General features: G+C 41.3%; 1 protein-coding gene across 1 annotated transcript in view; it reads left to right on the top strand.

The window, feature by feature from the left end:
• The first annotated feature begins 6961 nt into the window (after positions 1 to 6961).
• olfm2a (olfactomedin 2a) overlaps positions 6962 to 15655 on the top strand; it is a 41263-nt gene continuing 32569 nt past the window's right edge. The window contains exon 1 of the mRNA XM_010730353.3: positions 6962 to 7458. Coding sequence (XP_010728655.1) covers positions 7402 to 7458 — 57 coding nt within the window. The 5' untranslated portion in view covers positions 6962 to 7401. The remainder of the gene's footprint in view (positions 7459 to 15655) is intronic.

The following is a 15655-nucleotide window of genomic DNA, read 5'->3' as shown; positions in this document are numbered from 1 at the left end:
GGTCAGTGGCTTCCACGGGGCCCAACACCGCTCAGCCTCACTCTTCCTTTATCTTCCCTTCATTCACTCTCTCTCATCATTTGTTTGTCTCCTTTTTAGCATCTCTCACTCAATTGTCAGTCTATGTACATAACCCCTTCTCCCCTGATTTCTCTGTCTCTTTGCTTTTTTCTTTGTTCTTCCTTTCATCCCATCCATTGCTTTTCTATTTGTACTCTCCATGCCTCATTTTTTATCTGTATCTCTCTCTCACTCCCTCTTTCCCTCCCCTCCTCCATCTCTCAATCCCTCCCCCAGCAAGCACAGAGCTAGATCAGTGGAGTTGATCAGATATTCCAGGCACATATGGACAGCACTGACGGGCATAAATCATGAGTATTTTTGAAGTGCCCATGCAGGGATCTTCAGATTGTGGAACCAGTGGATGAAATATCTCTCTTCCACCTTCAGTTTCATGCCAAATCTCTTTCCCTTACTTTTCTTTGCAAAGTGTCACCCTCTGCCTCTACAGGCTTTCCCATTCTCTCTCCCTGTGTCTTTCATCCCGAGCCACCCCAAAATGTGTTAATACTAATGCATCTTCCAAACTGTCCATGTCTTAGCAATGTGCAGTCAGCCTGAGAGGTGACTCCTTTTCAAAGAAAATGACACCCCACCACTCCACAGGAAAGTTGTGAGCATCTATGTGGTCTGATCTTCTCACCTTATGCCTTGTTATTTCACATTACAAACTGGCTAGCTTGTCGGCATGACAACAACATGTCTCTATAGCAACAGACTAGCCAGCAGCTAGATTCCTGGGTGTTTGGACATGTAATGTTGCTTGACGCTTTCCCTGGGTCCCTTGGTGGCAAGACAGCAGATGACAATTAATATTTTCCTCTGAGCGAGGATGGATTAAAGCTCCACCATCAGCACCAGAGTACCACATATCTGCATTATATAGGCCTTATGTGACCTGGCATGTAATGTCACACTGCATAACATTTTGAAAACAAAACAAGAAATAAAGCTTCCCAGTAGCTGTCAACCTTTCATTGCTCTGTTTTCCAATTCCAATCATGTGTGAGTGTCATCATAAACTTAGATTACTTCTTACTAATATACAGCCAGTCAATATTGCACAGAGATGAAAATCATTACAAAATCAATTGACTCGTTCCATAATCACAGTGGAGATTCCTGAAGCTTCCCATAAGCATTCGTCTCCCTGTGTGTGGCCACAAACCGACAGGCAGCACAAATAAATCTCTACGCTCTGCTCTGTCCTTGTGCTTTCTCTCCCTTGCCTCTCTCCAGATGACTTGTCCTCTGTCTCCCTCTCTCGCTCCAAGTCTCTGGATATTGATTGGGACCCTACTGGAGTGAGCAGGGATAAGATAAATAAGGAGTCAGTGGCCATGAACAGTTCTCTCACTCACCCTAACATGAAGGGAAGGATAATCATCTGCCAGACCCGAGAAAGTGGTCATGTATTTCTCAGGACACTTTCATACAAATGACCTCTTCCATTACCTTAGCCACAAGGTCTCCAGTCTCAACCTCCAAACATTCCTCCAAACATACTTGTTTCAGTGCAATTTTGATGGCTTCATCTTAAATTATTTTGAGACACACAGTACAACTCATTGTCCTTGTCATTTTTATTGAATGGCTTATAGTTCTTTTAAAAAAAACATCCATTAAACATCTCATCATCATAACTGAAATAAAATGAGGTACAGCTGCAAACATTACAGGTACTTAATGGGAGTCTGGTGCATGGTGCCCCCTCAACTGTGCAGTGGAAAACAGCGCCATTTAAGCAGGTGCCTGCCTATTTTCCCTCTGCTCAGGATGATTATCTAAGCAGTACACATGGCATCAAGTTTTTCTCCATGGACCATAACACACCACGTCACACTAGACCTCTATCAATCAAAGCAGATTTCAATGAAATGCAATGAAGAACTAAACTGATTGATTGTCACACAGCACTATTTACAGGAAAACGCTGCTATTGGCACAGAAATACACAGCACACAGGCATGCGTAAAGTCATCTGTAAACACAAGCACACACAGTGGGGTAAATAACTGCTGGTATCTCTTGCAGCGTCGGGAGCAGTGGTGCGAGACTTCCCCTCAGATTTTGAAAGCCCTATCTGTATCAGGAACAGCAAACCGAAAAAGCAATTTGCTTTGTCACACAGAGACATGCTTGACTACACTGAATAATTGCACTGCAGCTCTGGAAAGAGCTGTTTTCCTTTTATCTAATGAAGGCCTTCAGGGGAGGGAGCACGGGGCGGGGCGTATGTTTTGTGTGTGTGTGTGTGTGTGCGTGTGTGTGTGTGTCTGTGTGTTTGTGTGCTCATGCATAAAGGTGTGATATGGAATATATATGTCTCAAGACTTCTGTATGTATATGTCAAGATATAGTGTGAAACTGCACGATAAGAGGTTGAGGCATAAAGAGGAATTTCATTGCTCTGTCTCTATCTGATCCAGTGTCCCTTTGCCTCTCGCTTTCCTTCCACACTGCTCCACTGCAATATATTGATTCATCAAATCTGCATGTTGCCTCTCGGCTGTGTCCGGTTTTGAGGCAGTTCCCTGATTCAATAATGCAGAAGCAGACCGGAGAATAAAAGCCCATGTGCCTGGCCCCAGACACTAACTCCTGATAAGTGCTGAGTCCACAGTGCTGCCTGCTGGCCTTCCTCTGTGGAGCTTGGCAGAGCTGTGTGGAAGCTGAAGGAACAACTTCAGCCTCCTACTTCCGCATAGCTAACAGCAAAGAGGGCTGGAAGAGACCCTGGTGAGGAATTGGAGAGGGATGTAAAAGGTAAGCAGTTTAAAGGAAAAAGTGAGTCTCTCCTTTCCATTTTTGCTGTATTGCTGGTCCAGAAGCAAATGAGAAGCCAGTGTTTTATCATTAGGGGCACAGGAGTAGGACATGGAGATTAGAGGAGTGGGATGGAAGACAAAGAAAAATCAAACATGCAAATAAGAAAGCACCTTCTCTGATGACTGCTTGTGTGTTCAGGAAAAGGTTTGTGAATTGCCATAATGACTCTAAAGCATTTGTTCCACTGTGAAACTGTAATTAAGCCATCAGCCACAGTTTGGAGTCTTTAACTTCATAATGAGGCTGAATGTGCGCAGTTCGTGCTCTGTGGATAAGCTGCTGTAATCACTTCTATCTGTTTAATTATGTAAAACCATTCTCTTATCCTACTTGTGTCTCTCCCGTTTGGTCTCTGTCATGGTCTCATCTTTTGAATATAACTGGTGCCATAAAAGCATAGGGACAAATGAGCACACGTGCTAGGAGATATCAGCCTGAGACAACTATGTTGGGAATTGTCTGTGCAAATGGCTCCTCTGAGATAAAATACAGCGAGAACTGAGTGTTAACAAAGGGCACTATATAAGGGAAGAGGTGCATTATAGGCAGCTACTTTAGAAGAGACTGCTGACGAATAAGCACAAAGCTCTCACCACTCTCAGGAGCTTTTTATTAACTTTCTCCATGCCCTTCTTGGTCAGAGGGACATTACAGCTCAGATAGAAATATTGTATAAGGCATTTTCCTTTCGTCTTCTACTCTCTTTCAAGTTCATTTTAGATTTCAGGATCACAAATTCACTTTCACATGCTTCCTGAATTACAATAGGACTGTTATTATCATTAGTGGTGCTGCTCCAGTGACAGAAGTGAAGATGCGAGCTGGGTGCTGCAGGTTATTTGCAATAGAAGTAAACACCATTTATCTCCATGTCCCTAATGGAGACAACCTGGTTGGACTCTTTTCAGATAGACCTACATCAAAGCTTTCCTTCTACAGTACTTCAGAGATCACTACACTACTACATGCCGCACACACCCAGACAAATGTATTCTCCCACACATACATGCACTCTTGAGAATATGGCAGTGGAGAGTGAAATTCTGTGAAGCTTGGGAACTTTCACCACAGGCTGCAATGGTGGTAAAAAAAATAAATAAATAAAAAAGCCCTAAATGCATGAAAAAACATGAAGCTGCCACTGTTTCAATGGAGCAGAAAAAAAACAGTAGAGAAAATGTCAACAACAAATAGCTGCTGGTTTCTATTGCTGCAGGCGACATGGACTTTGGTTCCCTCATGTTTCTTTCCTTTCGTATTATGCATCATCTTTTCATCCAATTAAACACAAATACAGGCTACTACTCAGGGAGCATCTTGGTGCTCCTTCTGGGAGAAACAGTCAGAGGGGGAGAAACAGAGGAAGAAAGGGGGAGAGAGGAATGGTTTAAGATAAAGCAATGGGCAGATGTGATTGTGTATGCGTATGTCTATGCATGCGTTTGCTAGGTGGCTTCACTTAAAAGATGGACCTCTTGGCAGACTATCTGTCTGTATCTGCCAGTCTGTCTCCGCTCATTTCTTCATGTTTCTGTGAGTCTGTGGAGGGCAGCGCTTCTCCGTTGTTTTGTTTTGATTCAGTGACATGAGCAGACTGCCGTGCAGTTTATCTATATGATGATTGATGATGTTTGCTGAATTATGGCAAGGAGCAGACATGAAGCATGGCAGGGCACCTTCGAAGAAACCCCAACTGAACCTGAGTTGTCCTTGCCCTGGTTGCCTTGGTTACATGCAGGTAGCAAAGTGAGACAGCCCAGGAGAGGGTGTGAAAAGCCATGTTTGATTCCTTCTTCAGGCACCCATTGAGGATTTCACACCTTTCTATCTGGGCACTCAGGCAAGCATTGCTATAGCAACAGAGCACTCTTAACCTTCTGACCCAATGGCTGGTTAAGCCTTACCACCACTAATTTGTTCTGTTTTTCTAAATAAAAATACATTGAGCTTTCACTCATCTGTATGAAAGGAGGAGCTGTCTTTGTTTTTAAGTGATATGACAAGAAAAGCTTTTTTAAAATGGACATTTTAATTGTAAGAATAATAGCTTTTGATTTTGATTGGTCCATGTTGACCATGTTTAGCAAGGCACAAAATCCTAGTATTCTTCATTTTTAAACTAAATGTCTAGATTTCCAATGACTTTCCATTAGTGAAGTGGAGAGGCAAACTCAGCAGGTGGGTTAGTGTGTGGTGTGGCAGTCCATTTGGTGTTGCTCTTTACAGGCGTTGATTAGACATTCATTAGGAAACATGAATGGCCAAATGTGCGACACATGCTGTTGTATTGTTTGCACAAGATTTTTGTGTTGGCTTCAGTGTTATGTTTGCAGGCTAACAATTTTCCATCTGTGTATGTATTTATATCTTGATATTGTAAATTTCTGTGTGATAGACTGCCTGTGTGAAAGTGAGTATTAAATTTAAGCCAAACACTGAGAGCTCCCATCAGCTTAACTTTATCCTGTGTGCCCACTGGGCTTCCTAATGTGGATTCAGGATTCTTTCAGGAAGAATATGGTTTTTCAGTCCTATTGAATAATAACTCAGCAGTACTGGCAGCAGCAGTAACATTACGAAGATCAATAACAACCACGAGCTCTGTTATAGGACAGACTCCAATGTTTGCTAGATGGATAGAGCAACTCATGTTCTGCAACTTTCCAAAATCCAATTAGACTGTCTGTGTATGTCTGTGTGATGATATACAATCTAGTCACTCACTGGGCCTCTACCTGTCTGATGTTCACTATAACCATAAGCAAAACAATAAGGTCTTTTTTCTATATCTCTGCTCTACCACAGTTCATTCTCACAATGTGTTTAAAATTCTTGTCGCTTCCTAATTATTTGAAGAGAATCAATTCCTGGAAAGTGAAAATCTATATAATGACACGCTTGGCAAAGGTGGCTCAATACGAATAGTCTCATCTGAACAGCTGTGTTTTAACCATACTTGTTGACAAGCAGAGTACCTGTAGGCAGCCAGACACACACACACACACACACACACACACACACACACACACACACAGGGAGAGAGAGAGAGAAACAGAAGCACAAGGATGCTGCTGGCTGTTAAATGTTAGTCCTTGGGAAACTTCACAATAGTAGATATGTTGCATTTCCACAAATATTTTAGCATCACACTCACAGAGAGAACCACACAGAAATCACAGATAAAGCATGAAATAAAATCTAAAAGAACAGATGAAGGGAGGAGTCTGTTAGTACAGTGTTTCCTCAGCATGACCATTAAACACTCTGGCACTCTGATCCCATGCAATGACTCAACATCACTTTTACTCACCCTGGCAGCCTTGAGCTTCTCTATTATTCTCAGCCTTATGCTCTACTGTATGTATCTGAGCAGGATGGTATAGTAAAATACAAGAACTGTGGCGACAACAACAGCACAGTAAAGCGGGAATAATTCTTGCATTCTTCTTTCCTTCTCTCTTTCCCATACACCACTCCTCCCTTGCTCCCCCACAGCAACTCATTTCACCTCCTTGTGGTTTTTCCTGCTGAGAAAATAGAAGGGTGTGCACCTTGCCACTGAGGGCAGCAGCAGGAGTTGAGAAAGTCAACCTTCTGCTGAACCATACAAGGGCAGGGGCTTGTAGAAGACACAAGTCATTACGCTTATCTAAAATCCTTTATGAATGTGTTCTGAACTGATCCCACTGTTAAAACAAACTAAGGCAAACTTGAGGTCTATTTTTGGGATTTTACTGAATCACACGAGTAAAATAAATACAATAGTTGACCTTAAAGGATAGAAGAAAAGAAAATGGTGAAAATGATAAACCTTGTTGCGAAGCAAGTGCCCTCAAGTCCAATATGTCCTATAGTATGATTTGCCAATGTCTCCTATGTATCTTCTCTCATTGCATAAATCTATCTATCTATCTATCTATCTATCTATCTATCTATCTATCTATTTTGTACCTTTAGTCACAGGGGCAGGAAAATTGTCAGGCTCTCTCTCTCTCTCTCTCTCTCTCTCTCTCTCTCTCTCTCTCGCTCTCACACGCACGCACACACGCGGCCAAGCTTGGCTGCGTCAAAGAGTGGTACTTCTTTGACTGGGCTCCTTGCACATTGACGTGCTGCTCCTAGCGTCGGCACCTTGCAAGCACAGCAGTCACCTTCCAACCTCTGCGATTCTCCTCCGTTCTCATCGCTCAGTCGCAGATATTTTGCAGGACGGAGGGGACCACTTAGTGTCCTCTTCGCCCGATCACAGCATCTGTGGTCTACATTGGAAGATTGGACCATTTGCTTTTGCTAACCGCAGAAGAGTCTATACTCCACAAAAGACACGCGGCTGGTCGCTTTACCGAGCCAGAGAAGGCTGCCGTGCGTCCTGGTGATGAGGTTGGTGGCGCACAGCCGACACAGCATTAAAGGAATCCCTCTGTGTCTGAAGAAACCGCCCCAGTGAGGGACAAAAACGGGGGGAGAGCTGCAGGAACTGGTGTCGGCTTGGACGCTATCATTTCGACTAGTATGCATCTCTTCAGTGCCATGTTCCTACTTGTGATGTTAGCTGTCATGCCCTGTGAGGTAAGGACCCCGGCACAGACGCTTTTACGCTATGAATAGGCATTGTTTAAAAGTTCCTAAAGCAGTATTTCATCGCCTGCATAGGGATTCTCAAATATGGATAATTTAAGTAAAAACCAACATCTCAATAAGAGCTGTACCACAGTGAAAAGGGCGGGAAATCATTATGTTAAGTGAGGGTGAAGACTGTTTTGCATATAATGTTGCAGCATTATATGTTGATATTGTTGTGTAGGTATATCATCGTACCGATGGGAAGCATTTCGGGAAAAAAGTTCAGGGAAATGTGACAATAAACAGAGATGTGGTTGACGGTAAATCCACCTGAACTCGATTCACATGCCGGCAATTGAACTCTCACACATTTTCAGACTGCCATAATTCTTCATGTGATTTGTAATCTAAATTGCAATGATTGGATAAGCGCTGCTTATAGGGTGAGAACATATAAAGCAAAGTTTTCAGTTGATAGCAGAATTTATCTCAGGAGGGTCTGATTCTGTTGATGCCCTGGAGGTCGTTGTTTACAGACCTTCCTATCTACCTCTATATCACTGACAGAGAGGTCCAGGGGCTCCCCGAGAAACACCATAACTGATTGCGCTGATTAAACTGAAGAAACCAAGCAATGAACAGCAACATGACAGTTTGTTTACAGGATCTATGTGTGATTTGTGGCTGTGAATGCAAGCCATGCGTAATTAGTAGTGTACCAGACCAGCGCCAACAAATGGTTGTATATTCCGGTGATGTGTGAAGTGTGAAGTGTGTGTGTGTGTGTGTGTGTGTGTGTGTGTGTGTGTGTGTGTGTGTGTGTGTGTGTCTGTCTGTCTGTGTCGTGTCCCTTTGGTAATAATGACGAGCTTTGATGTGACAGTTGTAAACTGAAGTGAAGGACGGCAAATTATTTGACCCAGAAAATCAGTCAAGACATTTGAGCTCGTAGGGTTCAGCTCGCCTGTAGTGTTGAGCATAACCCAGAAAGTATAAGGTGATGCTGATAGAGTAGCTACAATCTGCCTGTTACCTGTATAAAAGGGACTGGATGCTGGACAGCACCGTTTCTCACCTTTAGTTCCAGGGAGCAATGTATTCAGGACCACGGACAGCGCCATGTCGCGCCTTCGGATAAAAACAGCCGGCCGAGTCAATTTAGCACCACAGACAGCACCTCATTGTACGGTGACGGTGACTATAACCGTTTGCCAAGGCCACCAGACAGATCGCAAGGCCCCACAAAAAAATAACACGAAAAATAAAATCTCCATCGGTGGTAAACAAACGGAACTGCAATTTATGATCAATAAATTCAACATTAAAGTGATTTTAGGTGTGAAAAACAGCAGTGAGTGGGATATAGGGTGGTTTCTCATAGGTAACAGAGGCACAGTATGTCTTTATTGTAGCGATTTTTCTTTTGGGATGGTTCCTGTGGATTAACACTTCCACTTGTTTAATCTTCAAAGCCCATAAGCAATGCAGTCTGCTACAGCATACACAATTTTTTGTATTTACACATGGAGCATTGCTACATTTAATATATTCAAATAAAATATAGTCCATTGTTGCACATTTGTGAGACTCAGGAATAACAATAATGCTGTAACAGACACACTAAAAGCTGCATGTTTCAGCATACATTAGTGTTTTATATGTCAAGTCTACAAGGCGGGTGGACACAGCTGACCTTTAACAGAAGAAGCTACAGAATGTTTTCATTTAGATACAGGAGGTATGCTGATGAACAGGCTGTATACCTGTGAGTCGGGTGCATGGTACAACATGTACAGAACAGATGGTATAAAACAAGGTGCATGAATTTCCAGGGCTCTAATTTAACATTAAACACATCTTTAGCTGCACGACTACCACATAATAAGACCATATCGTACTGATGCGCCTCTAAATTAAGTTAGTTACTAAGTTTCCTGATGCTTAATAACTAATTTAATGACAACTGAATTTTAAAAACCTACTCCAGTAACTAAATCTACCACCTTAAGTAAAATTAAAAATTCCATAACTTGGCTATCCTAACAAACACTGACGCATCTCTATAGCTGTTCTTCAGTAAATGAAGAGGAATAAATGTCACTGTTAAACGCTTGTGGATGTGATACTGAAAATGTAGCTGATGACTTACTATCATATTCCAACCCCTTCTTCAGTCGGTTCATAACTGTAATTGGCCTTGGGGGACAATTTGTTGTAAGTGTTTACATTAAATATTTAAAAGTCTGAAAGAAAATATGAGACTACCCATCTCTCTAAGATTGCACGGAAAATATAAAGAATTAATGACTTTTTGCATGTACTGCAATAAAGGGAACACATACCAGTGAAGCTGAGATGTCCACATATTTTCAGTCACAGTCTCAGCACAGACTTGTATGAAATATTTAGAGCGCCTTAATGAGACAGATGAACTTGTTCTCTCACTGCATGTGTTTGTTAAGTACCCATAAAGCCCAGAGGTCCTTAGTGTTACTGATACAGGCACCTGCATGACCTTGGCACAGATGATTGCTGTGATGTGCACGTCATGCATGACAGGACACCATGACACTAGCACATACTGTATGTGTGTGTGTGTGTGTGTGTGTGTGTGTGTGTGTGTGTGTGGGTGGGTGTGTGTGTGTGGGTGTGTGCGTGCATTTGCAAGTAATGGTTATAAACCCATGTACTCTAGTATACTGCACCAGTTTTGTATTTTTTTGGCTTCTGTTTTAGGGTAGTCACTATCCAGTCGTATCCCCACAAGGCAAGTCATCCCCTTTAAAAGTACCAGACATTTCGGGGCGGTGTTTAGCTCAGTTGGTAGAGCAGCCGCCCCATGGCTCAGTCCTTGCTCAGGGTTCGAATCCGACCTGTGGCTCATTCCCCATCTCTCTCTCCCTGCATTCCTGTCACTCTTCAGCTGTCTCTATCAAAATAAAGGTTGAAAAGGCCAAAAAAAAAAAGTACCAGATATTTAGACTGATCAGTGATAATAAAATCATTCTGTATAAACCTTGTTTAATATTCATCATTTCAGAAAATTGTGAAAATTGTTTCCTAAAAACCTACATGCAATGACATGCATGTCATCAGTCAGGAGTTAGAAAGTATGTTATGTTGGCTAAACTGGATGAAACTTGTGAAGCTCAGCATTCTTTCATTATTATGGTTAATATTAATAGCTTAGTACTGATCGCATTAAATGTAAATTTAGTGCAACAACAGAAATTCCAATGCATAACATGATTTTTCTTGAAATGGAAGATACGCCATCTACCATATATAGACTTGGGCTTTAATGTGCTTGATTAAATTAATGTGAACAATGAGATGATCTTTTTTTTAAATTTATTTTAACACAGACAAATAAAGACCACGAGAATATTCTGTATTAGAAAAATATCCTTTTTTTTAATATCACAAATGAGGTTACAAATGAGATATGAATTTGGTTGGTAACATTTGCCCTGATTGTTCATGAAACAATATAATTTCTTTGTTAAAGAAAGAAAGAGTAATATTAGGTAATGTGTTATATTTTAGGAGAATGTTTGCTGATTACAAATCCACTAATATTCAAACGTTAAAAAGCTACCTGAAGCCTTGCTGAGAGGTGAGATAATATTGTTTAAGGGGACAAAATATTTCCTTGTTTTGTTTTCTGCAGCTGCTCAACTTTTGCTTAGGTTGTCAAGAATAAAGATTGTGTCATGTAGCTGAAACACGTACAGGTTTGGAAGCAGACATCTTTTTTTTTTTTTTGTGGTCCCAGTGGAGTCAAAAAGTGCAAAGGGAATGCAGTTATTGGTTTAAGATGTCTAGCCTCGAAGACTGCCCCACGGTAGCATGGCTGAGTGTGATGGAGAGCGAAATGAACACTTGCTTTGGTGTTTTTCTGTTCAAACACGAAGTGCAGTGGGGGAGAAAACCTAATTGCTTGTCATTCTCAAAGAGGGAGACAGAACCCTGTGTAAGCAATTGGCTAGATTTTTCAGTAATTTACTTGATCCACTCTCTCACCAGGGATCACGATAAACAATCAGTTTTAACAGACTACTATTTAGGACCTTGTTAAGTTGTGTTTCCTCATTCTAGATTGGTGTGATGATTGCACCAGAAACTCCCTCAGCCAGGGTCGATTTATAGCTAAAAGACAAGTACTGTAAAAGGAACAAACTCTTGTAAATCACATTGCTGTTTAAAACATCATTTGGCTCAAACATTTAGTTTATTTACATTGTACTAATCATGCTGTACTTTGGTGCTGTAATATAAATGTCACTGAATTGAGATGGTTTTATTGATATAGACGAAGCAGTAGCTTTGATGCTCTAGTGAGAAAACCTAGCTATATGTCACAATATTAGCAAACCTGACATATTACGTCTGATTTCATATACAAACAAAGTGATGTAAAGCAGTTAGCTGACATACGGCTAACACTATCTGCAGTGTCTCTTCATGTGAGGACAACAAGGACAGACCTCAGCTCAATCAGAGTCAGACAGGGCAAACAGCTGGGTTGGCCAATGTTCAATCGAGACAGCTTTAAACAGTCCAGCGACCTGGCAGTGACCCTCTGGCCAAAAATTCTTTTTCCTGATGTCAGTCCAATGAGAACAAAGCAGCATGATCACAATAAAAGCCCTCGCCCAGATGTGAGCATAATTAGTGATGAGAAGGGCAGTTGTTTTAGGTAACCCAGTGTGTTTTGTTTATCCACTACTAGCTAACTAATGAACGATTCTGATTCTGTGTTCTTTAATAACATGTACTGTATGTTATATATTATTATATGTATCATATGATCCAGCCACAATTTATATCCTTGTCTTCATGCCAAAATGCTATTACGCAGCAATCTTACCAAAACACTGACGCTTATCAAACCTTGTAAAAAATACTTTTTAAAAGAAATCTCTGCCATTATTATTAGTGACCCTACCTGTTAAAAGCTTTTATAAAAATTGAGGAATGAGACAGTACAGCTGGATGACAGTCAAAGAGGCACAGAGATGTGAGTCTAAATTCCCCAAGAGAAAGGACACTGGACAGTAGTGTGCTTTGCCAAACAGCAGCCTGACCTCCACCTAGAGAATTAAACAAATGAAAAGCTGCAAGAGCAAGGGTATAAATCTGCCAGAGAGAGACAAAGACACACTCAACTTTTAAAATCGCATTGTTACGACAGATCCATTACTTCTCTGAATTATATTGCATGACCACACAAACCCATGGAAGGTCAAGCGTCAAATCACAGACACAACTTTAAGTCTAATATGTGAACATTTCATGTTTTGCATCTTGTTGACAAGGAAACAACATTTGTTAACAAGATCTCATGTTCTAATGTTAATATTTCAAGCATACTTGTATAACTATAATATGATCCACACTTGCTACAGTAGATAAAATAATCAATAACATGTAAGCTTAGTAATATTCATGTGTTTCTTGTTAAATAAGATAACCATCATAACCATTTGTGTGTTGCTGTCAGGCAGTAACAATTATGTCTAGCACTGTGTGGGTGAGTCCACCTTCATGCACTCCCCATTAATATACAAAGGTGCTGCTTCACAATCAGGCACAGATAATGAGGTTGCATTATGTCTGATTCGGGGCTGCTTGAAGAGATTGAATAGTATGTGCTTGTGTCATAACTGATTAGGGTAGAGCTTGAATCAGTGCACAATAATGATACCACATTGTGTGAGTCACAGTTGTACCGCTGTAAAGAGATTTGTTTCATAAAAGACATACTACTTAAGAAAGGAGGCTGGAGCACAGAGAGCTATTGAGCCTTTGTGTTGTCCACTGTTCACTCTCTCATCCTAATGTTTGATGTGCTTTCATGTGGCCTGCTGCTTCATCGTCAGAGGTGCATGTTGTTGTGTGTGCTTGTAGGGACAAGTAATCTGTACACACAGCGACACTGTGGGGACTCACCTCATATCTGAGAACAAATATCTGCCCATTAAAACATTAACCATTTATTTTTCATCTAAGACTTGGTTTGAAGGTTAAAGGTTTACTAGTTTAAAGTTTAAAGAGTGAAGTTTAGAGTTAGAAAAAGTCAATAGATACACACATTGCACATTGGTTGGTTGGTGGACTTAATAACAGTGACATCAGCTCGGTTCCATTAAGTGTCTCATTTACAGTGACAGTGAACCAGCACACTCAGCAGCAGGACCTCCCCTGAGTGGAATGCAGATATTATTATTAAACCTGTGAATTTCCTCCTATGACATGTTAAAATGTTTTCTGTGCAGCACTATCTATTTCCACACAAGGACTATGTGAGTCTGCACAGTAGGGGCAGTTAGCATGTGTGTTTTTTGTGTGTCTGTGTGAATGATTTGGTTCTTGATAATGACGTACATGTTTTTGGGGTCGGTTTTCTAAATGTGGATCTAAATTATTCACATAGGGGTGATATTAGTGTGTGATGAAGGCAGTTAGCTTTTTTGTGGTGGGCCCAGGGTGAAATGGATGACTGATTTCACTACTGCACTGCCTTCGATGAGGCACGAAGGCAGGCAGCGGTCTGCGTAGTAATTGGTTAACAGATGGAACGCCAGGTAGAAAAGCATGTGAGGTCAGTGGCCTGACTAACACTGTGTCCCTCTCATGGTTGACCCCCTGAGGTAGAGAGGGTGTAGCAGAATGGGCTTTACTTTCCAAATGGAATGCCAAAAACAAACAGACAAACAAAACTACCAGCAGGTTATAATGTATGACATATTATTGGTATTCTATGCACCAGCAGGTTATAATGTATGACATATTATTGGTATTCTATGCACTCACTCCTCACTAATTGACACTCCTACAGAAAAAAACAGGGTGGAATTCTTTTTTACTGAAGTCATTCAGTAGGTGTGACTATTTGATTAATCTGCATGGGATCTTTCTTGTCAAGAATTGTGAATCTGAGTGTTTTGCAGATACTTCAGAGGGTGCGGGATACTATCGCTTCAAAATAGGATTGTCAAAGTCAGATAGGAAAGTCGCGTAACCTTGCTATTTAGTCCATGTTTTAAATGACCACTTACTCATTCAGAGCCACAGACTGACCACTGCTTATGCTCCAGGGTTATATGGACTCTAAACGACCTCTGTTGCTGTTTTCTGTCTTGTTGTCTTGAAAACCTGCTGGCCTAAAATGACCATTAGCAATCCCATGGACTGAGCTGGCTGGCTCTAGGGCTGCTCATAATCGTCATTAGAAAGGTCTTTAAGGTCTTTTGGGACTGAGTACTAAATACAGTTGTTAGTGCTTTCTCATTTATACAGACATGATTAACCTGGCAGCTAACCAGCAGCCAGCTGCACACTCAGGGACTGATTACTTTTTTTATACATGCAGGAGGAAGGAAAAGTAGATTTGCATGTGTCCTCTGAGCATGTAGTGTCCATTTTGAGCCTAATTCTCTTTTCCAGACAATTTCACAATGACTGACCGATGCACATAATAATAATTTCCCAAAATGTTGCTAGATAGTGCTCATATAATGTGTGTACTACGCGTATGCTTGCTGTCAATAGTGTATGGAAGGATCAGTTCGACTGATGAGATGAATATCATCCCTATATCACATTCTCTCCCCCATTTTCTCTTTTTCCTTCTGTGTAAGTGTGCCAGAGGGTGCAGGACTCCCAGAGGTTTATGTCTGTGACTCTAAGCAAGAGTGACATTTCTCTGACAACACCCAGAACAGGCACAAGCATGCACGCGCACATGCAGTCACTCTTCCACACACACATTGTCTTTGTTTCCTCCGTTCTCCCTCCCCTATGCTCTCTAGTTCACAAACATGTCAGCAATGGGATCCACAACAGACAAAGATCCAAACAATGCATTGAATCGATACCAGCAAGCATGGCTGAGGCTATTAAGTTTGTCGTAGGTTATAGTATGAGTGACAGATGCCAATTAAAGCACGGACATGCTTGATCATCTGCTTTGTGCTGGACACCAGTTATAAAGACAACAACACATGTTGGTTTAGTAACTGCCACTGTGGGAGTTGCCCAATGATTTTTTTGCCCATCTGGTCTTTTTTGCATTGCAGTAGGCACCTCCTGACCAGTTTTCTGTACGACCTTGCTTTCCCCTGCTCGATGAATCTTTTATGAGCCTGGCAATGTGGGTTTCTGTGTAGAAGATTGGAATATAAATATGGCTGTTGCGCCT

The sequence above is a fragment of the Larimichthys crocea genome, chromosome XII (genome assembly GCF_000972845.2).
Source record: "Larimichthys crocea isolate SSNF chromosome XII, L_crocea_2.0, whole genome shotgun sequence".
NCBI lineage: Eukaryota > Metazoa > Chordata > Actinopteri > Sciaenidae > Larimichthys > Larimichthys crocea.
This window is presented reverse-complemented; position numbering and strand designations above follow the sequence as displayed.